The sequence below is a fragment of the Aphelocoma coerulescens genome, chromosome 12 (assembly GCF_041296385.1).
Source record: "Aphelocoma coerulescens isolate FSJ_1873_10779 chromosome 12, UR_Acoe_1.0, whole genome shotgun sequence".
In the NCBI taxonomy this organism is placed as follows: Eukaryota; Metazoa; Chordata; class Aves; order Passeriformes; family Corvidae; genus Aphelocoma; species Aphelocoma coerulescens.
Window position 1 is genome coordinate 7,126,334 of NC_091026.1, and position 23,920 is coordinate 7,150,253.

A 23,920-nucleotide genomic window follows, 5' to 3' on the forward strand; every position below is an offset into this window, starting at 1 on the left:
GTGCCTTTGGTTTTAAATGGCTGGGGGCAATGCAGAGAGGAGGGACTCAAAACATTCAGGTATTATCCCATTACACCAAACCCCACAGAGAAAAGAAGAGGTTAAGCCCCATAAGGTTTTTTTAAGCTGGTATTTTTATTAGAACTCTCTACATAAAGCACCTTTGCCTGCCTTAACCTCTCCCAACGCAGCTCTTCGTTACACAGCACGAGATGCTTCGAGCTACTCCGCGTTCCTGGATTTGGACACGGCCGCCCTCACCGCCTGCATGATGGCATCCTTGTCAATGCCAAACATCCTCAGCAGCTCAGCTGGCTTCCCGCTGCGGGGCACGTGGGACACAGCCAGGCGAGTGACGGTGACGCCGGGCTCGCCCACGACAGCGGCACACACGGCCTCGCCCATGCCACCTGCGGAGAGAGGGCAAACACGGCACTGATCGAGTGTCCGAGCAGGGAACGGCCACACTGGGTGTGTGTGTGTCTGAGCAAAGGGCCCTGCAAGTTCCAGCCTCCATTCCCAGGCTTAGGAAAACACCAATCACACGTGTCTGAGTGGGCCAACTGTGAAATGAGAACGTCCCTGTAGCAAAGGCACTCTGAGGACGAGCAGGCTGCCGTTTCTTAGGTACTCAGCCATCAGCAGCAGGACGCACCTGCCTCTCAAGGGCGCAGGACTGTCAGCAAGCTCTCATCACCTCAGCATCAGCCACCAGGAACCAGGTTTAAAAATACACTTAGACTGAAGAGCACTTACAAGTGTACTTAACATGCTGAAATTCCAACCAATCTCAGCAGCACTCCAGAGTTCCATCTTTTCACAGTGCCTGTACGTGCCACTGGGCACCTCTCTGGGTTATGTAATGTATTCACAACCTTTGCTCAGAGCTCTGCTCTGACTCACTGTCAGTCACAGGGACAAAGGATGCAATGGAAACTGCATGGAGGCAGGAGAGACACTGGAAGCAGAAGTACCAGGGAAGAAAAAGCCAGGACTTGTGTCAAAAGCATGTGCTGTGAGACCTAGTAGAAGAGGCACTTTAGTGTTATCCTTCAGCCAGAGTGTATCCAGGATCACAGGGCTGCCCACAGCTCCAGGCATGGTGGGATTTAACCAAACTGAGCCTCCAGCCAGACGCACCTCTGTGGATGCAGCTGGTGAGATGAGTGATGGGGCCTGCAATGCACTCAGGGTTGTGATGCACGGACACCTGCCCTGCCTGCACCACAGAGCACTGTGCCAGCACAAAGCCCCTGTTCAGCACCTCACAGTTAAGACTGCCATCTTGCAAACCTGCAGTAAAATACTTGTCCAGAGCTGAACACTAAGCCGGAAAATGATGAGGTTCAGTGATCTATCACCATCCATAGTCTGGGACAAAAGCATGGTGTATCCAGCACTCATGGTAGAACCAGCTCACTTCAGGTACCTGGCGAGAGTGATACTCACCTTAAATTAGGATAATATTCTCATAACTGTAGTTACTAATTTCTGTTAGTAGGTATCTATGATGGTGGAGAAGAAAAAGGGAGGAATTTATCTCAGAGTAACTGTGGAAAACCTACAGAAACTGCCCAAACCATCTGATTTCAAGCAACCTGGAGCCAAGCTTTTGGACGCACAGCAATGGTCTCTCTTGCAATTTCACACCTGCAGAGCAGCTGCTGTACAGCCATTCAGAGAGCACTGTGCAGAACCCCTGCAGCACAGCAGGAATTACAATTTCACTGGGCACAAATGAATCCAGACTTTACTTGGACCAAGTGCACAAAGGGCACACAAAGCCAAGTTAATCAGAAAGGCAGCCCTAATTACCCCTTACATCTCAGGAACCTTTCAACCCTCAGTGTCACTTTATAATCCTCACAGCACCAAAAAAGGCTGAAATGTCTCTTTTGCTTTAATGGGATGACAGTATCAGGTCCCGTACTCCTCTGTCAGGTCAGAAACTGGGAGCTTCCAGCCTCTGAGGGCTGTGACCTCCCAGACCCCACTTACCTTCATGGTAGTGGTCCTCAACAGTGATAATCCTGCCCTTGGTTGCTCTTGCACTTTCAAGTATTGTCTTCTTATCCAGGGGCTTTATAGTGAAGGGATCAATCACACGGATGTAGATTTTTTCTGCATAAATAAATGAAATTATTTGCAACAATGAATTGCAACATGCAAGACAATGCCAGTGGTATGGGCAATGGCTGTGATCTCCTAGACCATTATGAGAACTGCCCACATGAACTCCCAGGTTCATGCACCTATGGCTCATCTACCACAGAACCCAGCCAAGCCTAATTTTTCTATGTATTCTTTCTCCGTGCACCTTGTGGAACAGTGATATCCATTCATTCACAGACATGATGGAGGAAGCTTGGATGAGGGACTCAAGGTTACCAGGAGCACAAAAAGTCATGTAACTGGCTTTCCCCAGGTAAGAGCAGAATTCAGTCCCCAGAAAATCCTCCTTATTCAGACTGTCAATTGTAATTTTTTTCCTGGACCTTTATTTTAACTTTACTGTCAAGCCAAGTACAATTTCCACCTGATTCTTCGGTCTGTAGGCATTCTGAATTCTTCACTGCAGGCTGTCACATCTCAGGTGTGCCTGTCTGAACTCCCCGGCCCCACTGGGGCACCCTTAAGGTTGGTTGGCACCACACCCAGAATCTGCCCTGCCCTCGTAAGGCAGGCCCAGATGGCTCATTAAAGCTACACACAAATGGCAATTGTTTATAAAGAATAGCAATTATGTGAGGTTGTCTCTGACCCTGGCTGGCTGAACACTGGGCTGACTCCTACACATGAAGAGGCCCTATTGTCACAGTTTTGTGACTGAAGGCTCTTTAGTGGCCAATATATTTTGGGTATTAGACCCAAATTATTAGTGCTGCCTCTGCACTATGGGATTATCTCTCCAGAGGTGATTACTCAGACTTCAAGATCAGCAGAGCACTGTAAAGCACGGTAAATGTAGAAAAATAACAATGGTTCTGAAAATACAACTTTCAAAATGTCCTAAGCTTGGTGACTCAAGGTCATGACAAAGTATCAGTCCACCCAGATACTGCACACAAAGCTCCCCATAAGCCACAGGCACCATTACTGTATTACCTCCTGCTATTTGTAATCTCTTCCTCGGCAGAGGCCCCTGACTCACAGATGGGTTTTTGATGGTTCCTTTATTTCACTGAAGGATTAGCATTGCTGTGATATGTCAGTGACTTGAGTACTGCCACAGATTTGTGCCCCTTCCAGGCTAGTTCAGAGCTGCTACATTCAAAGGAACCCAGGTTATCAATGAGCCCAGCCCAGGGCCAGGTGCCCACGGGTACACAGGTGACGAGCTGCGGTTTGGGACCTGGCCCCAGCCTGTTCGCAGCCGATTGTGCTGTACCTGGCCCACCCAGACCAGCTGCCACTCCTGCTTCTCACACAGGGTCCCCAAGCCTCTGCCCACAGGGCACTATCACAGATCAGCAGTTCTAAGGAGACCTTGATCTGATCTGTTTGACAATTTTCATGGCCACTAATGCTGCTAAGCCAACTAAAACCTCCTCCTTTAGGCAAGACTGGCAGCTGCACACTGTGTTGTACTGTATCAGCTAACAGGTGACTGACTAGCTGTCTGAACAGTGTAATTAATGTTTACCAGTACAAAGGGTCAGCAGTTAGGCTGACTGGTATTGTTTGTTTTTTTTTTTTTTTTTCTGTGTTAAATTATAAAAAGGAAAAAAGCCCCACCTTTTCTCAGCTGCTCTGCTGCAGCCAGTGCTTCATGCAGAGTGACTCCTGCTCCAATCACAGTCACTTGGTCATCCTTACTCTTCAAAACCACCTGCAAGAAAAAATCTCCATGTGTTTTTAACACTAAATCTTACTGGGTTTTTTTACATTTCTAGAGATTTTAATGAAAAGATCAAATCTTTGGCATTGCAATGCTTTAGAGGGAAAAGGGCGTTTCCAAAAGGAACACTGTGGTTTTTTTCTGATTCTATTTATTTACCTTTGCCTGTCCAATATGGAAGTCCTCATTGTTGTTGTAAATGACAGCATTTTCAGGACGACTAGTTCTGATGAAACAAATGCCCTGTTTCCAAAGTAAACATTTTAGAAGTTAGGAAAACAGAAAAGTGTTGACATTCTAGTTGATAAAACCTACAAAAAAAACCCCATCAAAATGACTTTTTCTATTTGTCTGATGCTCACTCTTCTATGTTACCTCTGGTTCTTACAAGTAAGCTCTCTCTGTCCCACCAATTTCCATTAGTCCTTTGTAGCAGCTGGTTGCTTCAAACAGTACAAAACACTTCACCTCCTCTTAAAGCACACTGATAACTTCTAATTTCCTTTCTGATTCCAAGATATTTATTTCTCTTTTGTTCTCTTGGGGAAATGGAGAATCCTACTTGAGTTAATTAGACTCTTAGAACTGTACCATGTATATGCTACTTTACTCTGTCAATTTTAAATTAGAGAAGAAATGCTGGGCTGAAAGCAAGGAAAAATGCTTTCTATCAGTTAAAGTTCAGATGCCCTTCCAGAAGAAGCAGCAAACTTGTACTTTAATCTCTTCTTCACACTCCTTTCTCCATCTCCCATCTTTTTTTCCATAAACCACTCATCCCATTTGTTACACACCAAATTTCCACACTCCCTAATGGAAAACCTGTAGTGGCAAGATTGAAATTTTTCAGATAATTTGCTCCTTTATCAAAAAAAACTCCTATGGCAGCCAATAGAAGTATCAATCAAGGAGATGATCAAAATCCTCAATATAAATTTATCTTTCCATATCCAGCTTCAAGTCTGACCCCAGAGATAATGTACTAGGAGAGCAATTTTAAATTTACTAAAGGCCGAAGGGAGTTACTCAATATAGATTCAAACTGCATTTGGTGTGTAATCATTTACATCTCCCCAAATCTGACCCACAGCATTCTAGACTGTTCATTCTGCAATAGCCTGGATGGAATGTCTGTAACCTTTCCTTGCAAAGAAAATATCCCACTGCCACGCTGGAGCCTCCGGAAGAATTTACGTGGGTAGAGACATGCAAGAAACATGCCAGAAGCAACAAGAGTAGTACAAAAGACAGAATTATTCTCTGGCTCAGAAATACTGTGATGCAAACCTTGGTGTTGGCAGCTATTTCCACTGCTTTTTCAGTGGCTACAGCATCACTGGGGTAAAACACAGTGGAACTGGGAATAGCCCGGAACATGCACAGATCCTCCAGTCCCATTTGAGATGGCCCATCCTCACCTGAAAGAATTAAAGCAGGGTTACAAAAGAGCAAGTGCACATTTTTGACAATCACTCAATATAGAAGTGAGGTTCAATGTAAACCAGGCAAAAAAAAAGGAGAAAAGGATAAAATCAGGCACACACACAACATGCAAGACTACCTGCTTGAGAAAAGAATCATCTTCTCCTTAAACTTGGAACCATCTAAACAGTAAATAAGGATAGAAAGAGACTAAAAAGAAAGAAAACTGGGATTAAAAAGAAAAAATAGGAAATAAAGTATAACAATAAAACAACACAAAAGGAATACAACCAAATAGGAAGGGTACAGAAAGTGGGTCACAAGATTTTTGAGCATCTTCAGATTTACATGTGCTGAGGCAAAATTTATACTTGTCAATAAGCATTCCTACAGACATAAACTGCTGGAAATGTGAAAGGAGAATTGCATGTGTCCCATGAGAAATGGAGAGTGCAATTGGTGCAACTACTCTCAAATTCTTAGGCTGATTTCAAGATTAAATGAAGGGTATGTATGTATTTTTTAATACTGTAAAAAGGTCTTTTAAGGAGCAGTAGGGCATCTGTGTTGTTAATTTAACAACTCAAGTGCCTCATGGCATAAACTGCAGCTCTATGAGAAAGAATCGTTCGCCAGGACACGTGCTGGATGCCATGATTTTCCATGGTTAAAGAAACAACCACCACAACACCCCCCGCCCCCAGTGACCTTATGTAACGGAGCTTTGGGAATGGCACTGTTCCAAACCAACCATGCACAGAGCTCTGAATCCAGTCATGTCACAGCCTGCAGCAGCAGGGCAAAGAGCCTTCCCACATGCACCCGCTACCTGTTATTCAAGAAGGACGAGTTCGCGAGGAAGGAGGAGAATATTTTCCTAAGAGCAGCACAAAATTCCGAAGAACTTTAAACATGTTAAAGAAATAAGTCATTGAACTCTGCCACTGCACATTACGAATAAAGTAAGCACCGACCAGGAAGAGGAAGTGTCTCAGCTCTCAGTGATGACATGGAAAAACCCTCTCAACATCACAGTTTCTAAATGGCTGCACTCTGAATGAGAGGGATCCCCAGTGGGAATTTTCCTTTCCTAAAATGCACCCACACAATGAAGACATAGAAGAAAAGTGAAATTATGAAGAATAAAATTATCAGGTGATAATTTAAAAAACCTGAATCTAAATCTTACCCAAGGTGGAGAGTTACTCATGCTTGTCCTGCTTTTGCTACAATGGTGCCAATACCACCAGTATTCAAAGCTCCTCAATTCAATTAAAAGTAACCTACAGACTAGCACCAAGTTGAGTCTGGCCCCAAGTCTTTATGAAAATCCCAATTTATATGGTTTTGGAGTACCACAGATCAAATGAGAGTATAATTCCCAATTACATCTGCAAAACCTACATTTAAAGTTTAATAAAATAAGTGCTTAATATGAACAGTAGCAAATGTCCAGGATATAAAACAGTCTAAACAATTGATATTTATATTTTTGACACCTGTAAACTACGATTTCTTTTCCTATATGTTCAGTTTGAAAAATACAGATTTTTCCCTTATTCTCCTATGATGTTAAAACTTATTTAATGTTTTGGTCCATCAGCAGCTATTGGTCTAGGAGTGAACTTAGTACAAGTTCAGAAGGTCATTGTGAAAGCTATTTCTCATAAATTTAAAGGGTTCAAATTTCAGTGCAGCAGAAGCCCAGGTCTACCTAGAACTGCATACATAAAACTTCAATTTTCACCACAGATCCAGATTGGATTCTGAATTCCATGCAGATTTGGAATTCCATGCAGGCCCAAAGTTCTAATAGGAAGTACACTTCATTCATACCCTTTCATTTAAAATTGAATTTTTTAACTGCTAAAGGATTTCTCTGAATACTTTTCTTTATAGCTCTTTATATAAGTTGCAAAACTTTGGGTTGAAATTCTTTTTTGAAAACCAAGTTAAGGCTTGAATGAGATTTGTACCTCAAACAACTTTATAAATCCAAGTCTGCACTTCACAGTCACAGCTCCCAGCAGAACATTTCATGTGCTGAAATTTGAAACTTGGAAGTGTAGTTCTAGGAGACAATTCAGGTAACCCAAAGGAGTTCCACCTTCTTAAATGAGCAAAGACCAAATCCAATTGGCTTTTGCACCAACACCCTGCTTGCTAAAAGTCTGAAGGTGGAAGGACTGATTTTAGTAAGAAAAGAGGCTTGTAATAGAATCCTTCCCTTAATTACATACAAAAGGCATAATCTGATACACACTATATACAGTCTCTGCTCCAGAAAACCATACTGCTACAAGTTCACTTTGAGGTTTGGGATGAGATCACACATGTTTATGAAGCATCTTTAAATCTTTAGCAATATTACAGGTCAAATTAACTATTTTGTTTTAAATGGAAAAAAAAAAAATCCAACTCTACTCCAAGACTTACTGCCAGCCAGAACTATTAAACTGAAAAATTGATGTATGCAGAGAGCCTTAATTTACTACCCCTGTCAGCTCTCCTTCTCTTCTGCTTTCCCTAGAAATACCTACTAGTTTTTCAAGCATGAATGTCTACTTGCATTTTCCTTCTTGGTATGCAAGTCTGTTCCTGTTTTCATGGGTCATGTCTACGCATTTCAAATAAAAAATAAAATTCTCTTCTTCCTTCAAACCAAAGCCAACCCCAACACGATCTGACGTATTCCAAACAGTTATGGTGGGAAGCCAAGACCAGAGAAGGCTCTGCTGGTGAGGGCCCTCAGCCAGTTGTTCTGAGATGTGCTGGCTCAGCTGCCTTTCTCTCCCCTGGCAAACCCTTTTCCCACACCTCTCAGGTGGATGGACTGCAGGACAGGGCATGGGGGAACAAAGTTCCTTCTGCAGTAAGATATCCTGGGTTTGTCTGGGATAGTTCATTTTTTTCTTAGCTGGTACAGTGGTGTGTTTTGGATTTAGGATGAAAATGCTGTTGATAACACACTGATGTTTTGGTTGTTGCTGTGTGGTGTTATCCTAAATCAAGGACTTTTCAGTGTCCTCATGCTCTGCCAGTGAGGAGATGGACAAAAAGCTGGGAGAGACCATGGCCCAGACAGCTGACCCAAGCTGGCCACAGGGACATTCCATACCACAGAATGCCATGCTCAGCATATGAACTGGGGGGAGTTGGCTGAAGGGGCTGACCACAGCTCAGGGACAGGCTGGGCATTGGTCAGTGGGTGATGAGAAATTGTATTGTGCTTGTTTTTTGGGGTTTATTTTTATAACTACAATTATTATTAGTAGTAGTATGTTTTACTTTGTTTCATTTATTAAACCATTTTAAACTCACAGGTTTTTTTCTGATTCTCTTCCCAATCCCACTGCAGGGACAGGGAGTGTGTGAGTGGCTGGGAGGTACGTGGTTGCCAGCTGGGATTAAACCACAACAGATCAGGCTTGGCAGCTCCTGAGGAACCTCAACATACAAGAGTCTATGGGAGCTGATGAGATGCATCCCAGAGTCCCAAGGGAATTGGCTGATGTAGCTGCCAAGACACTCTCCATGAAAAGTCACAGCAGTACCAGGTGGAGCCCCTGGTGACTGGAAAAAGGGAAACACTGCACCCAGTTTTAAAAAGGGGAAAAGAGAGGATCCTGGGAACTACCAACTACCACCCTGTGCCTGGGAAGATCCTGGAACAGATTCTCCTAGAAGCTGTACTAAGGCACATGGAGGACAGGGAGGTGATCCAAGACAACTAAGGGTAAGTCCTGCCTGACTTTGAGCAACCTGGTCTAGTGGGAGATGTTGGAACGAGATGACCTTTAAGGTCCCCTTTCTATGATTCAATGTTCTGAATTATGTAATGGCTTCACAGTTTCTGTTTCATCAGTACTTGAGTGGTTTTGGATTTTTTTAATCACCCTATCAACAATTTCAGTAGTGAAAAATACTGGGATAAGTTGAAGTAGTTATTTCAAATGTGTGATGTCTAAAGTGTTTTTGAGATTGATAGACAAGAGCATCTGTGCAAGAACAGTATCATTAGTTTCTCACTTTAGAGACTGGGAAACAAAGGTACAGTAAGCACATGACTATTCTCTCCATAGAAGAACAGAAGACATCAGCTGCAAAGATGAAATGGAACCTAAACTCCTCAGTTTCAGTCCAATCCCTTTATATCAGTCTTCACTTGTACAGTAGAAAAGCTTGTAGGGAAAAGTCCTATTTTCATCAGGTCAAAGAGGAAAAAAAAGCAGATGACAGCTTGAAATTTTTCCCATGCTTTCTAAATGTGACAATGTGTCCCACAAAAGTGGATTTGCAAATACAACTTCGTCCTATTGATGCTGCCACTGTTACACCACCCCAGCTCTGATAAAGCTTTCCTCCACAGAGCAGGATCCATTTGACTGCTAGACACTTATCACTAAACGGATGGGGACTGTTGCTAGGAGGGTGTGGGTGCCCTTACCGATGGAAACCCCGCAGTGAGAGCCACAGAGGTTGATGTTGCTCTCGGAGATGGCAGCCATGCGGATCTGGTCAAATGACCGTGAGAAGAAGGTGGCAAAGGTGCTGGCAAAAGGAACGGTCCTGTCACGAGTGGCACAACCAACTGCAATGCTCACCTGAAAGAGAGACATTGGACAAGAACAGTGAATTCCTCATTTATCAGTTGTTTCCAGGACACCATCTGTGGGACTTCTTGCCCTAAAAATTTAGCAAGAAGCTCTCAACGCAGATTAAAAATCTCTGTTTAGTCCTGCTTCTAATTGCTGGTGTTCCCAGAAAGGGAAGGAGGCAACTCAGCCTCCCAGTGTCTATCCTCCTGCATCTCCTCTGCTCCTTCCTGCAACTGCCAGCTGTTACTGTTATTCTTACTGGCAGCTTCTTTTCTTTATCTACTTCAAGCAGCCATTCACAGATTTTTAAGGCTTATCCCCCTCTTTCTTCTCCTGGATCAAAGGCTTACATTCTCAGTCCAACGGACATGGTCTTGCTATCTCCCGCAAACAAAAATCATCATTACTAAGAGGGAATGGATTTACCTGTGTTATTTGGACTGATATTTACTAAAAGAGCCCTTCTTTAGCAAAATGGAAATTAAAACAAGGTTTCTAAATTGGTTATTGCTACAATTACCTCATACATTTATTTGAAAACAATTAGACCCCGCATTCTAAGGGGACTCACACTGAATATATATACTGATCTTTCAATGAACCAAGGGAGCAGTTACCATGTTCTGCTCAGCAATGTAGCACTCGATGTATCGACTGGGATGTTCCTTCTTGAAGAGCTCTGAGAAGGTGGAGTTCTTTGTGTCGCCATCCAGAGCAATCACTCGATCGTTAGCGTGGCCCAGTTTTGCAAGCGCAACCCCGTAAGCTTTGCGGGTGGCCCACTGCAAAAGGGAAACACACCAGGGCTGCTGTAACTTGCTGCTTCTAGAGGCTTTTTTCTCTTCCTATTTTATTGTTTTCAAATGATAGCAGTATCAAAAGTACATACGAGAACGGTGACACACAGAACAGTAAACAAGCCCACAATGAAGCATTAGAAAATACATCTGTGCTGAAACTGGCAACTCCCCATCAATCTTGCTAGGAGATGTTTAAACCTTGCTTTCCAATCATGGAAATTTACTGAACCTCAAGGAGTTTCTTCAATTTCAAATGCACATAAAGTAGTTTAGAAAATTGATAATGAGCATGAATGAAGAACGATTTGAATCTTCATATTTTAATGTATTTATATACTCTTTCAATACCCAGCAAGTTGATTGTCTGTGTCACACCACAGAAACAGGTGTTTGCCTACTGAGAATAGGTGGGTAGTTGAAATTGTGGCAAGGGATAACACACCTGCCATCCAGTTAAACAGTCTTACACTTTGAAATATCTGACAAACAGTGGAAAAGAAGGGAATACCTTTTCTCCCACTTTATAAGTTGGTGGAGATGGCATCTTAATGTTTCTAATATTTACTATAGGTGCATCTTCTTCTGGAAGGGCTGGAGAAAGCTTTTTCTTGTTTTGGATCCTGTCATCTATTTCCTGAATGACTTGTTCAGCCATATTTTTTGGAAGGGGCTTTCCATGCCAGCTTTCCTTATCTTCAACACCTGTGTATTTCAAAAAACCATTACAAGTAAGAAAAGTATAAAAACAATTTAGGTTTTTAGCTGCAGATTTTACCCAGATAAAAGTGCAACAGAGTATGACAGTCTAGTATTATCTTCTAAGGAACAAATTACTTGAACAATTACAGTGGTATTCAACTGCATTACGACAAACACATTTAAACAAATAGGAGGAAATTTACATAATCAAATGACATATATTCCAAACTTGTGACAAAATCCCAGCATTTTCTACTGAAATTATTTGTAAATTGGCACCTAACAGACCTGGTCCCTAAGTATAGCAGGAAGCAACCAGTAAATCAGTGTGAACACCTCCCATGAAATTTCAACAGTTAGGCCTATTTAAACAAACTCAGTTAAGTTTGAAACCACAGTTAACCAAGGTGTCCAACTCAAACAAGACTTGATGTTTTACAGCTTTATTTTAATAGCTTCTGATGACTCTTAACCTGTGCACCCGGCACTAACAGCCAAATCACCTCTCTGGCTGACACACTGCTTTTCCCTAAGTCACTGCAAATAATGAACTTTGCTTGCTTACTCAATGAAAAGGGATGAAGATATTCACTGCTGTTATTAATATTTATCTGGTCAGAAAGGCAAGCTCACAGAGTGCTGCTAAAAGCTGTAGCTAAAGGGAATCACAGCAACCCTTGACACGCTGAGTGTGCATTTATTCCATCCCACCCCACGGACACAACACTCCAGAGCTGGCACACATCTCACTTGATAGGACCAAACCAATTTTCTCAGCAATGATGCTGCTGAGAGGTAGAGAAGTTGAAAGACCTTCTGCATGCTATTCCTCAGATGTGCAGGTACCTTTACTGCAGCACTGGGTACTCATCACACCCACATGCATATGCAAAGCAATCATTGTTTTATTACCTGATATGCCTTTGCCTTTAAAAGTCTTTGCAATGATGGCTGTTGGCTGATGTTTGGCCTGGCCAAAGGCTTTGCAAAGCTCCTCCACACTGTGTCCATCCACGATGATGGCATGCCAGCTAAGAACACAAACAGATCAACTGTTTCTAAAGGGTTTTAGCATGTGACACTCTCTGGTAGTCAGCAATAACAATAACAAATACTAACTTCATTCCAGAGCAGTGTCTTTTTAAGAGACCCAAAGTATGCCAGAAACACGAACTAGCATTTATTTGAGACCATAAAAAATAGCACAGCCGCTTTTTTATAATGCAAAATGAGTCACAGGGGGATCAACAGCTATGAGCAAAATTCACAGCCCACAGATAGCTACATTTCTTCAGACATAATGGCCATTTTTAATCACAAGAGCAAATCAAACATCTAGAAATAAGATGAAAACTGACAACAGATGTTGATTAAAAAAACCCCAAACACTCTGGCATAATTTAGTTTCTATTGTATCTGACAATTTTTTGGCATAGACTTTGCATCTCCATAGAAATATGAAACTAAATGAAAGCCAATACACAAAGAATTCTCTTACAAGTAATGCTCTCCATGCTGTTTTTTTCTCATCTACTTGCTATGATAGGACATGTGGTCACAGTTATAAATCTGAATTTAATGTGATAAAAACAGTTTTAAGGCCCCTAACAGATTTATCTGAGCAAGCAGTCCTTATTTTTCCTCAAAACCAACAAATTCTGCCACTTTTAATATTCCTGCTGCAGCTATAAAGTCGACCAATGTCAGGCATTATGATAGACCATCCTCCTTGATGATGGAATCCTTTAGAGCTGAAAGCTCCTTTGAACAATTCTGAGAAGCAAATAAACATACATTTTCAAATGAGAGATTATCCTGAACTTCTCCCACTCACATACCCAAAGGCCTCGCAGCGTTTCTGGTAGATTTCAACGTGATGCTGCAGAGGAGCAGGGTCACTTTGTCCAAGACGATTAATATCAAATATAGCAACAAGATTATCAAGCTTGTAAAAGCCAGCAAAGGCCATTGCCTCCCAAACAGAGCCTTCAGATAACTCTCCATCTCCAAGCAGACAGTACACTCGATAGCTAAAAGAAATTAAAAATGAAAATAAATTAGGTTTGATGTGTAAGCACTACTAAATCAAAACTCCTCCAATAATTCATAGTAAGAATTCACTTCATTTTTCTATCCCAAACTCAATTCCCATTGTTCACTGCATTCACCTCAGCTAAAGTTACGTAACCTTAGACAAATCAAATTAAAATAGTTCTGAGCTGTTACATGTTAGAAAAATAAGATGAGAAATACTGCACTCCTTTCCAAACCTTTGTCTCTAAAAAATCAAGTCTTAAGCCTCTCATTGCAAGGCTTGATGGAACAAGCCCATTGAACACTGTCACTGTGACTCAGCAAGATCCTGAACAATGCAGGGACAGTTACCTCTGCTACCTCCTTCCTCCCATACACCCTCTGGGAGGACAACCAACAGGAATTATTTCAGGAAACTCTAAATTGTGGATGAGCTCAGCAATGGATTAAAGCATGCTGCATAACAAATTCAGAGTTCAGGAAAAAGATAACCAACATGCTATGACTTTGTAGACTATTCCTCCAACCACTAAGCCTTTTATTTAGGTAGAACTCAGTGAGCAGGAGTACTGCCTCATCTCTACCAAATTCAGCCACAGCATTTGTCTTTTACTACCACTCTTTTTCTGGATAACAAAACTTTGTAAATATTTATTACCCACTAAAATTAAAAAAAGAATAGTAAACTAGCCTTCAAATACATACTTTTAAAACAAAATAATCGAGATGGCTGTCAGTGATTTTTTTTTTTTACTCAAAATGAAGCTATAACAGACTTTTGGTCTGATTCCCACCTGCCTTCAGCTAAATGTGAACTCCTTGCACTGAAGCTGCTCCCCAGTGCTGCACGCAAGACCACCTTTTCCTTTTGTCATGTAAGCACTGGTTAGATTTTTTCCACACGTAGCATCTGCTAAACTCAATTAAAATCAGCAAGTCATCTTTCACAGAAATGATTTCAAGCTAGTGAAGTGTAGGACACATTAACTGGGCAGCCTATGCTCAAATGTACTAGAACTGTCAAATAAAATATATCAACTGCATCAGGCTATTTTCCTCCTCATACAGATTTGCCTTTAGACATCTTCTTTTCTTGTGCACAAAACAAATGGCAGGAGCAGTCATTTTTGTCTCTGTGGAGTCGAGTGCCTTTCTGATATCATTTTGGAGCCCTACTTTATGATTCAATTATACTATTATTGACCATAACAGCTCCTTATCCAACGTTCTCCATTATTTGTCATCTGACTTTGAACAGACATCTCCAGCTTGCACTTTCCTTCTAAAGGGACACATCCAGTCTCAAAATGGGTATCAGTTACTCTCTGGAAGTTAGAGGCTCCTCCAACAACTCACTGTCTTCTCTGCTCAGGAACATCAGCTTGCAATGCTGTCAGGTTACAAAAGAAAGACACTAATTGTCGCTAATCTTTAAACCCTTGGTAGTTTCACTGGTAACAGCTTTGTAATTATCATTTTAAACCTGAATCTGAAATTAGATTTGCGAATGGAGAATAGAATAAAGGAGAATCTGTCTTATCTATGTATGTATGATCTATCTATCTAATTTATTTTAACAAAATTTTCCCAGTGAATGCCTACAATCACGAAATATGAAGATGGAATTACCTGGCTCTGTCAAAGAATTTGCCAGTGTATGCCATTCCACAAGCAGCACCAAGACCCTGCCCAAGGGATCCAGTAGCCACATCAGTGAATGCTTGTCTCTGAGAATAAAAAGACAACAATTACTTTACAGTTAAGAAACAGAGGAAGTAATTTCCAGTGTTAGAAGATGGTTCAACATACATCAAATGCAGCTTCTCAGCCATAACAATGTGCAAGTCCCTCTAAACCTTGCCTTGAACCTCTGATTTCCCTGCAATGCAGGTACCTTCATGATGACTGTCACAAGCTAACTGGGCTCTCTGAGAGGGAATGGAATTTCTCAGCTATGCTTCAGATGGCAACAGTTAAGAATTGATGATTTTGTGTAAAAAAGAATCAATTGAAACAACTGGCTGGGAATGGAAAGACCAATGAAGCGACCAAACTGGATATAAACTCTTGAAATACCTCAAAGCTGCTTAAAAGACAAGTGAAACCTGGATGGAACTTTATATAAACATTTTTAAAATGGAAAACATTGCCATGCAGGACTGTAGGGGAACTTTACTACAACAATAAAGGTAATTTTTACATGATTGTTCAAACACAGTTAAATTTCAGTTGTGAAGCCATGAATGCCATCACCTTTCTTTAGACTTCATAAAGAAGCCTCTATCTTTCCTGTACTGTACAGCTGGCAACCAAAATTGCTGTGAAATACATGCACTTATTGTTTCACACAAAACATAATTTTGTATCAAAGATTATGAGCACTCACTGGCACTGGGTGTCCTTCTAGAACAGAATCAATTTTCCTCAAGTTCAGTAATTCAGCTTCTTGTAGAAAGCCAGCCTCTGCCCAAACAGAATATAAAATTGGTGCTGCGTGACCCTAGAGAGAAACAGATATTTTAAACAAAGAGCAAGTTTCACAAATCCCAAGTATCAAGACAAAACTCTACAAAGCTGACAAACCTTGAAATCAGGTTCTTGTGTGCATTAGGAAGGCACAGAGTTATTAAACAGTTTTACAATGTACACATCCACACTGATGCTTGTTTCCAAGCTCTCCACACCCCTGCTTAGAGCACCCCAGCAGGATGAGCGGTGTTATCCCACTAGAACTTCCTTCAATACAAATGTACTCAAGATTGAATGCAATGAGTGAAAACAGGCAAAGTTTTAAGTTTTGTACACTCAGACCTTTGTGGAGCAGTCGTCTTCCACCCCTGGAGTGATCAGGAGTCAAGAGCATGCAGAGGTTTGAAGCCATTTAGCAACTCTGGACAGAAACCCTGATTAATTAGAGAGCTAAAGCAAATATGAGGAAGTGACTGTCTCAGTGCTTCACCACCTCAGCATCAACTGCTTGCTTCTCCCTCAATTCCTTCTTTCAGAATGGCCACCAGAAATGGCAGCAGTTACATCCAGCACAAGGACATTCACCGTGGGCTACACAGCACTACTGTGAGCCACCACTTGAGGAATTCTGCCTCCAAGATGGATGATTTACAAAGGCACTATGTAAAAGGGGACAGAAACGCTAACAGCCAGCACAGACTGGGCTTGAAGTGTTTTCTGACCCACAGTGGCTTCAGAAGTAGCACTGACTTTAATATCATACTGGCACAGTAGGAATGCGAACTACAAGCTACTCACTAACCTGCCCTGTTTCATGTAATGCTCCCTGAGAACCTGGCAGGAATTAGTGCCCACTGTGATGTGGCTGCAGGCAGAACAGCAGGGCTGCATTTAACAAGAGAGCACAAGAGCCAACTGCAACTGCCTCATTAGAAAATTGGTTATGCCAAAATAAAACAGACCTGATCGATTTTATAGACAATATAGTAACATTTATTATTTAACATTAGAACAACTTAACATAATGAAGTTAAGACTTATCAGGACACATTATACAGACCCTTTTAAACTGTTTTTAAGTTATGCTACAACTTATTTCAGCCAGCTTTTGTCTTTCTGAAGCAGACAAATTCCAGGCTCCCAAGTATTTCCAACAGACTTCTATGCAGATGTAAGTAAGCACAAGTCAAGAAGACAATTTAATCTACAGACAGACAGCTCTTTGCTACAGACTGCAACAGGACAGCAGAACAGTAATTATTTATTTACCTTTGAAAGAACAAACCGGTCGTTGCTGGCATTTCTGGGGTCTTGCACTTTGTACCTCATGGTATGGAAAAACAGCACAGACATAATCTCTGCTGCACTGCAACATGATGTAGGGTGGCTACAAGTCAAGAAGACCCAAGATTACCATTGTGTTATAGTTTGCTCAGGACTGTATCTTTAAAATATCACTTTATCAGACCCCAACTCCTCAGCATTAAACCACACAAGTCTGAAGTGTCTGATACCCCACCCCTGTGGTGTTCCCCAGTGCCAATCAGTTGTACTTTGAGACAAGGGGAGCCTCTGATCTAGTTGAAGTGGATGTTCAATCTAGACCCTGCTGACATAGCTCAAGGACTTATCTTTTGGAGCTCTCCCTTCTTCTCCATGCCAAGGATCACCACCTGAAGGGGTGACTGAAGCACAAGGACCTGTGTCTGGGCCTGAAATCAGACTCCACTGATTTATCTGGCAGCAGAAATTCACACCAATGCAGAGGAAACAAGGACAGCTTTCCACAGTACTGGAGCCACTCGCTGAGTGGAGGAATGAAAAGCATCAGGACTTGTTCAGGCTCTGATGCACATGCAGGAATTGGTAATGCAAGATTAACTTCTGCAGAAAGTTCTGGAACATTTATAATTGTATAATTTAGGAACCATTTCACTGTACCACATTAGAACTGACAGAATAATAATTCTGATTTCTAAAGAGGACATTAAATAATGCAATTCTTGTTTTCATCTTCTACTGAAACTGGATATGGAAATTTACTGTCTCCACTAAACACCCAGATACACGTTGTAAAATACTAAATTGCTTAATCTTTGGCTAAGAGAGGAACCAACATTTTCTACATTTACATCTTTATGAGTTTGAAATATTGTATGAGTTGGTTTATCAAACATTTTGAAGTATCTGGGATAGCCTTTCCCATTGAACAATCTGGGATAACATTCAGAACATTCTTCAACAGCAGCACGAATTCATACTTTAACCATAACTTGCGTTAGGAATACACAGGCCCATTTCAGAGGCAACTGTGCCATAAAGTACCAGTAAGTGAATATAAACTTATGTGAAGAGGGTATTTGCAAGTGGCAAATATGGAGATATTCCACGTCAAGGTACATATTTCATCTGAAGTGCAATAGAAGGGCACAGAATTACTTTTATTTATCTACATTACTGTAATTTATGTAATGATCACTGTAATTCTTATGCAGCTGGAAGGGGTGGCACTACCTGACCACTTGGGAGTACCAGCCTTGGCTTTTAACTTGCCATAAAGCTTAAAAGGGGTAAAAACCCCTTTAAAAACCTTTATTGAGTGTGGAAAATAGCATTTTTCACATTTTACTGGTGTAAACAGCATCATTTTTGACATCAGCCGTTGCTACGGAAGTACAGGAGAGCAAATGATGAACAGTAAGAAGGTTGAAAATGCAGCTTCATCTCACTTTCTCTTCTACCAACATTTACTTTTCCTCTTTAGCAGGATATTCTTAAAATAGTTGATCCTACTTGTAGAACAGGACAAACTGACTATGAAAGTGTCACTTTTGTTTCCCACATGTACATTTACCATGCATGTTAGGATTAGACAACACTTTCACTAGAACTTTCATCAGAATATTTTCTTTTGATAGCAATAAACCTTCCCACCCAACATCCCCAACATAACTGTAATAAGAGAATAAAAACATGCAAAACACTAGCAAAATACAAATTATGGTTAGTGTCCATCCCTTAGTAAGTACTCACACACAGGGAACCAAGAGAATTAGCTTTAAACCATGGTTCAAACATATTAGTAAATATTTATGTATTTGAGTTAATCAATAAGCCTTACATGCTTGTTTAAAGCTTTCATTCCTTTAATTTTATTAACTTTATACTTAGCCATACTTCTATGAACTCCTGGTCTTGATTAAAAAAGTTTTAAACCACCTAAAATGGTAGCGTGTAGAAATAAAAAAAAGTAGAAAAATTTAATAAATTACCTGAAAATTGGGGGAAAAAAATCTTGTTAAAACTGCAGGCTAATTAAATGAATTTCTACTAACAGAAATAACAAAAAAGCCTTAACTTTGAAATACAGTCCTTCAGTAGGAAACCAAACCAAAGTACCCTAGAACACCAAAATCCTGGATCCACATAAAGCCAGGGTAAAATGATTACTCCAAATTAGTTTTGTGGGGTTTTTTTATTACTCTGCATCAATTGATATTTGTTCCATCTACATGTGTCCACACATTTCAACTAGAAAGGATAGTGGTAGAAAGCTAAAATGGAACACTGAGTCAAACCAAAAAAAAAAAAGAAATAAAAATAACCTGCAACAAGTGATCACACCACACATTATGAAACTTAACTGCCTCTTAAGAAACTCTTGCAACTTCCACTTTTAAGAATGTATCTATCCTGCTCTAGGAAGCCAAGGCACTGTTTCAAAACTGCAGAAATTTATCATCAGCTACAGGAGACACTCTACTCATTTCAATGGAAATGTGTGCACTACTTATCTAAAAGAAAAAGTCTTCCACACCCCAAAGCAAGTATGTTCAATCTTTACAACTAACTTAATAGAATTTTTTGCCCACCTAAGTAATTTTGAACACAAATTTTTTTCCAGTTCACTGAATTTTTCCACTCCAGCTGGTGAAGTACTCAAAGTGATGTGTTTGAGCAACTTCAGGATTAGACTGACTTAGCTCTTGTCCAGGCAAAGGCTGTACTTCCTTTAACAAAAGGTAAAACAAGTAAAGACTGCAAGAACTGGTGTGTCATATTTACCACACCACCACTTGTGTTGCAATACATGCCACAGAAATTACTTCCTTGAAAGTAGTAGGCAGGTCCCGTTTTCTCTGAAGTGCTTTTATTGCAAGTATTTCCTTCCATTTTTACAAACTACACCTTTAACAAACATGCATTTCCTTAACAAATCAAAGCCATCATGACAATTCACTTTTTGAATTAACTAAGCTTCTATTTAAACTTAACTTGCATTCGAACATCTTTTCCCATGCTCAGTGCACACCAACAATTTAAACAAAGTACATTGTCTCAGTTTTTGGAAAACATATTCATAATGCACGGCTGCTTTAGAAATGTCCATGCTTTGCCTAACTCCACAACAGACTGAATGTCTTTTGGGCACGTTACCACACCACCATCTTGACAACCAAATCTTATTAAGAAAATATATTACTTGTCAACAGTATCTTCCCTCAAGAGCCCATCTTTCATAATCTGCTTGTTATCAGGTTGTGTAATAATTTCAGACTACACAGCTCCAATGGCAGAATAAACCAGAGGGATTAATGAAATGCCTTTGTGCAAGAAGGACTCAGTATTGTAGCAAACATGAACCAGGGAATAAAAAGCTTGAATAAAACTGTTTTTGCTGTCTCTTCATCAGTATGGTGAGAATGGTTTTACTGGTGAATTTCATGGATCGCGGAAGAGAAACAGAGGCTGGAGTGTGATCCTTACTCTTCAACAGCACATCAGACAAAACAGAAATAATTTTATCTGTTGATTAGACAACTGATACCATACATCCCTGTGGCCTGCTTAAAATACGTACTGGAAGCTGAACACAGAAGCCCAAGCTCTACAAAGCACAATTTTTCATTTCCACACAGACTTGTGTAATACTGTACACTGTAGCTCTGAAACAGATCAAAAACTAAAAGGACAATTGTTGGGTATCCCACACTTCTCTCTCCAGACTGGACCCAACAAGACACAGATTTGTAAAAAAGTACTGCTCTGACTTGCTGAGAGGTTTCCCGCGTCCAACACCCCATTTCACAGGAAGAACCACAGCAGCGCTTTCATTTGCTGTCTGCAAACGGAACGAGTAAAGTTCAGCTTCGAGAGCCATGTGAGGCAGCTCATGCCAGGCACAGGGTGGAGACTGTAAGGCAATTCAAAGAAGCTTTATAATATTTTACACACCACCCTCCTTCACACAAACCTCAGCATCCAAGCGATTCCTTCAGATTTTTTTTTTAAACACTGCAGCTAGTTTCAAAGAGGTCCAAAGGAGGAAATTGCAACAAGATGGGATATATGTAAAAAAAGAGCCAGCACTTTATATGGAAGCATTCATATATTATTCAAGCAGAAAAAGTGGCTTTAATTTTACATGACTAAAAGCGGATTGTTTGCAGAGATTTTTTTCCATAGGTAAAGCACGATCAAAGAAAGGATAACCCTGGAATCTGCACACATCAGAGCCCACACTAAATCCTGTCCAGAGGCCTGAATAAACTGGCCATTGGAGACCGCGGGCATTGCACAGATAATCCCACTTGGGCTCACTTGAAATTCTGTGCAGAATTAGTTCCAACTGACGGGCACGCAATGAAAAAGAAGCCGCTTGCGCCTCGGGCACAAATTCTTTGGTTTCCAGTCCTGCACCAACTTAGCATTCCCGGCCTCTCTCCCAGTCACAACACCCGCCGGCACCGGCGACCGACGCGGCCCAGCCCGGGCGGGCTCTGTCCACGGAGCCCCCGGCCGCCATTTCCACACGTGCCGCCTCCGCATCCATCAGCTCCGGCGGTGCCGGGGCTTCGGGCGGATCAGCCCTGCCCGCTCCCCATCCCCGCGCACGCCGCCCCAGCGCTCCCGCGGGCGGCACGGCCGGGCCCGCAGCATCCCCGCACCGCGGGCGGGAAGCGGACCGCGGGACCGGGGGCTCTGCCCCCGGGGCACCGAAGCATCTTCGGGAAGCGGGAGCCCGGCGCGGCCCCTCGCAGCACCATCCCGAGGCCCGATGCAGCCCCGGGATGCGGGAGCGCGGCTCCGGTGTGCGCCCCAGGGCGTTGCCCGCCCGCCTCCCTTACTCACCCGGAGCCGGCCGCGGTCGTGGCCTTGATGGAGTTGATGCGGAGCCGGTTGGCCGTGTCCTTCAGCGCCTGCAGCGTCTGCTGGTCGGGTTTGTGGTAATCCTCCATGTGGGCGACGCGGGAGGGCCGCGGCGGCTGCGGGGCTCGGGCGGCGACGGCTGAACCTGGGTTTGAGCTGGGCTCGGCAAGGGCTGCGGCAACGCGGCTCACCCGGGCCGAGCGCGGGGGCGCAGAGAGAAGCGCGGGGGCGGGGAGAGGAGCGAGGGGGCGGAGAGTGGAGCGGCCACCTCCCCCCTCCGCCTTCCCTCCCGCCCGCGGGCGGGGCGGGCCGGGCCGGGCCGGGGCCGCTCTGGGCGCTGCGGGGGCCCCGCGGCGGCCCCGGCTCCTCCCGCGGGCGCCATTTCCGTCGCGCGCGGCCGTGCGCGGGGAGGCGGCGCTGAGGGCGAGCGACCCGCGCTCCTCTCTTACCGCCGCTCAGGGAATCACAGAAGTGTTAGGGCTGGAAAGGAACTCTGGAGATCACCCAGTCCAACCCCCCTGCCAGGGCAGGGTCACCCAGGTGACACAGGAACGAGTCCAGGTGGGTTTGGAATGTCTGAAGAGAGGGGGAGTCCACGCCTTCCCTGGGCAGTTGTTCCAGTGCTTCGCCCCCCCGTAAAGAAGTTCTCTCTCATGTTGAGGTGGATTTTCGTGTTTTAGTTTTAGCCATTGGTCCTGTCCTGTTGCTGGGCACCATTGAAAAGAATCTGGCACCATCCTCTTGGAACCTGTGTTTGAGATGTTTATATGCATTAATGAGATCCCCTCAGTCTTCTCCAGAATAAACAGGCCCAGCTCCCACAGTCTCTCCTCAGAAGAGATGCTCCAGACCCCTCATCTTTGTGGCCTCCACTGGACCTCTCCAGCTGCTCCTTGTCTTGTACTGAGGAGCCCAGAACTGGATAGAGAACTCCAGGTGTGCCTCACTAGGGCTGAGTAGAGGGGCAGGATCACCTCCCTCGACATTTTGATTCAACCCCTGCTCCATAAAGCTGTTGCTGAGGGTCTCCACTCCAGCCTGTTCCTGTCTAAAAGAATGTCACAGTACCCCACAGCTTAACAGGAACCTTGTTCTTCCACACAATCAGGAGAAAGAGTAGCAGACTTGCCCCATGTGGCTTTCTGTCAGGAAATAATTCATATTTTCATAATATATGTTTAAAAATGTGATGAATACAGAGACTTTTGCATAAAATATTGACTTCACCAGCCATCAATCAGCCAATACATTTTCTCTAGCAATTCTGAACACCATGACATTAAAGCTACAGACTTAACTAGGCAAGTAAAATATTTCATATTTGTTCTAGAAAGCTCAAACAGCACTAGAAGTCACAATCCAGAAACAAAAAAATAGGTTAATCAGACAACAGTGACCAAAAAAAAGAGTAGTGCTTGGTTGAAGGTTGGAGGTGATGATCTTAAAGGTATCTTCCAACCTTGATGATTCTATGATTCTAAAATACTTCAGATCTCGCTCATGAAACCTGGTATTCTTGCACTGCACTCCTATATTTCAGTGTTCTGTCCACTGGTAGTTTGTCCTAGAAACTGTATGGAATTGATTTAAAAATATCATAGTTACATATAGTGAACTAATGCTATCATCATCTACTTCCAGAAGTCACTGAACCAGTCACATTAAAAAACCTACACCTTCATCTTCAAGGGTCTGCAGACTCTGGGTTTCAGGAACAAAAGAAACCGCCTCCATGTACAGAGCATTCAGCCGTGCTCACTTGGCAAACTGCCAGTAGGAAATAACATCTGAAACTCTTAGCAAAGTAACATAAAACTTTTTTCCATAAACTAACCAATTTATTAGAAGAAATAAAAGCAGACTCCCTTAGCCTAACAGCTTTCTTAAAGTGTTTCACCAGTTTTCTTCTT

The 23,920-nt window shown here is 42.5% G+C and overlaps 1 protein-coding gene and 1 long non-coding RNA gene across 2 annotated transcripts; one reads left to right on the forward strand and one right to left on the reverse strand.

The window, feature by feature from the left end:
• Positions 1-116: 116 nt before the first annotated feature.
• TKT (transketolase) lies at positions 117-22,247 on the reverse strand. The gene is made up of 14 exons (XM_069027668.1): positions 21,993-22,247; positions 17,130-17,247; positions 15,778-15,891; positions 15,021-15,118; positions 13,196-13,387; positions 12,270-12,388; positions 11,167-11,360; positions 10,476-10,640; positions 9,708-9,864; positions 5,126-5,256; positions 3,998-4,081; positions 3,736-3,829; positions 1,999-2,121; positions 117-410 (listed from the first exon to the last, which is right to left on the reverse strand). Exons 1-14 carry the CDS (start codon positions 22,097-22,099, stop codon positions 223-225), a joined length of 1,884 nt encoding a protein of 627 aa, XP_068883769.1. The 5' UTR covers positions 22,100-22,247; the 3' UTR covers positions 117-222.
• Positions 2,397-15,065, forward strand: LOC138117401 (uncharacterized). Its single transcript, XR_011154633.1, has 3 exons — positions 2,397-2,425; positions 8,619-8,996; positions 14,983-15,065. It is a non-coding gene; the product is annotated as an uncharacterized lncRNA (long non-coding RNA).
• Positions 22,248-23,920: the final 1,673 nt, after the last annotated feature.

Bases quoted from the DNA above. Each gene is read 5' to 3' on its own strand.
- TKT (XM_069027668.1), bottom strand. From the start codon at position 22,099: ATGGAGGATTACCACAAACCCGACCAGCAGACGCTGCAGGCGCTGAAG. The intron at 13,388-15,020 runs GTAATTCCATCT...AATTTCTTTTAG, and splicing joins AAATTCTTTGACAGAGCCAG to CTATCGAGTGTACTGTCTGC. The intron at 2,122-3,735 runs GTGGGGCTTTTT...TTATTTATGCAG, and splicing joins AGCAGAGCAGCTGAGAAAAG to AAAAAATCTACATCCGTGTG.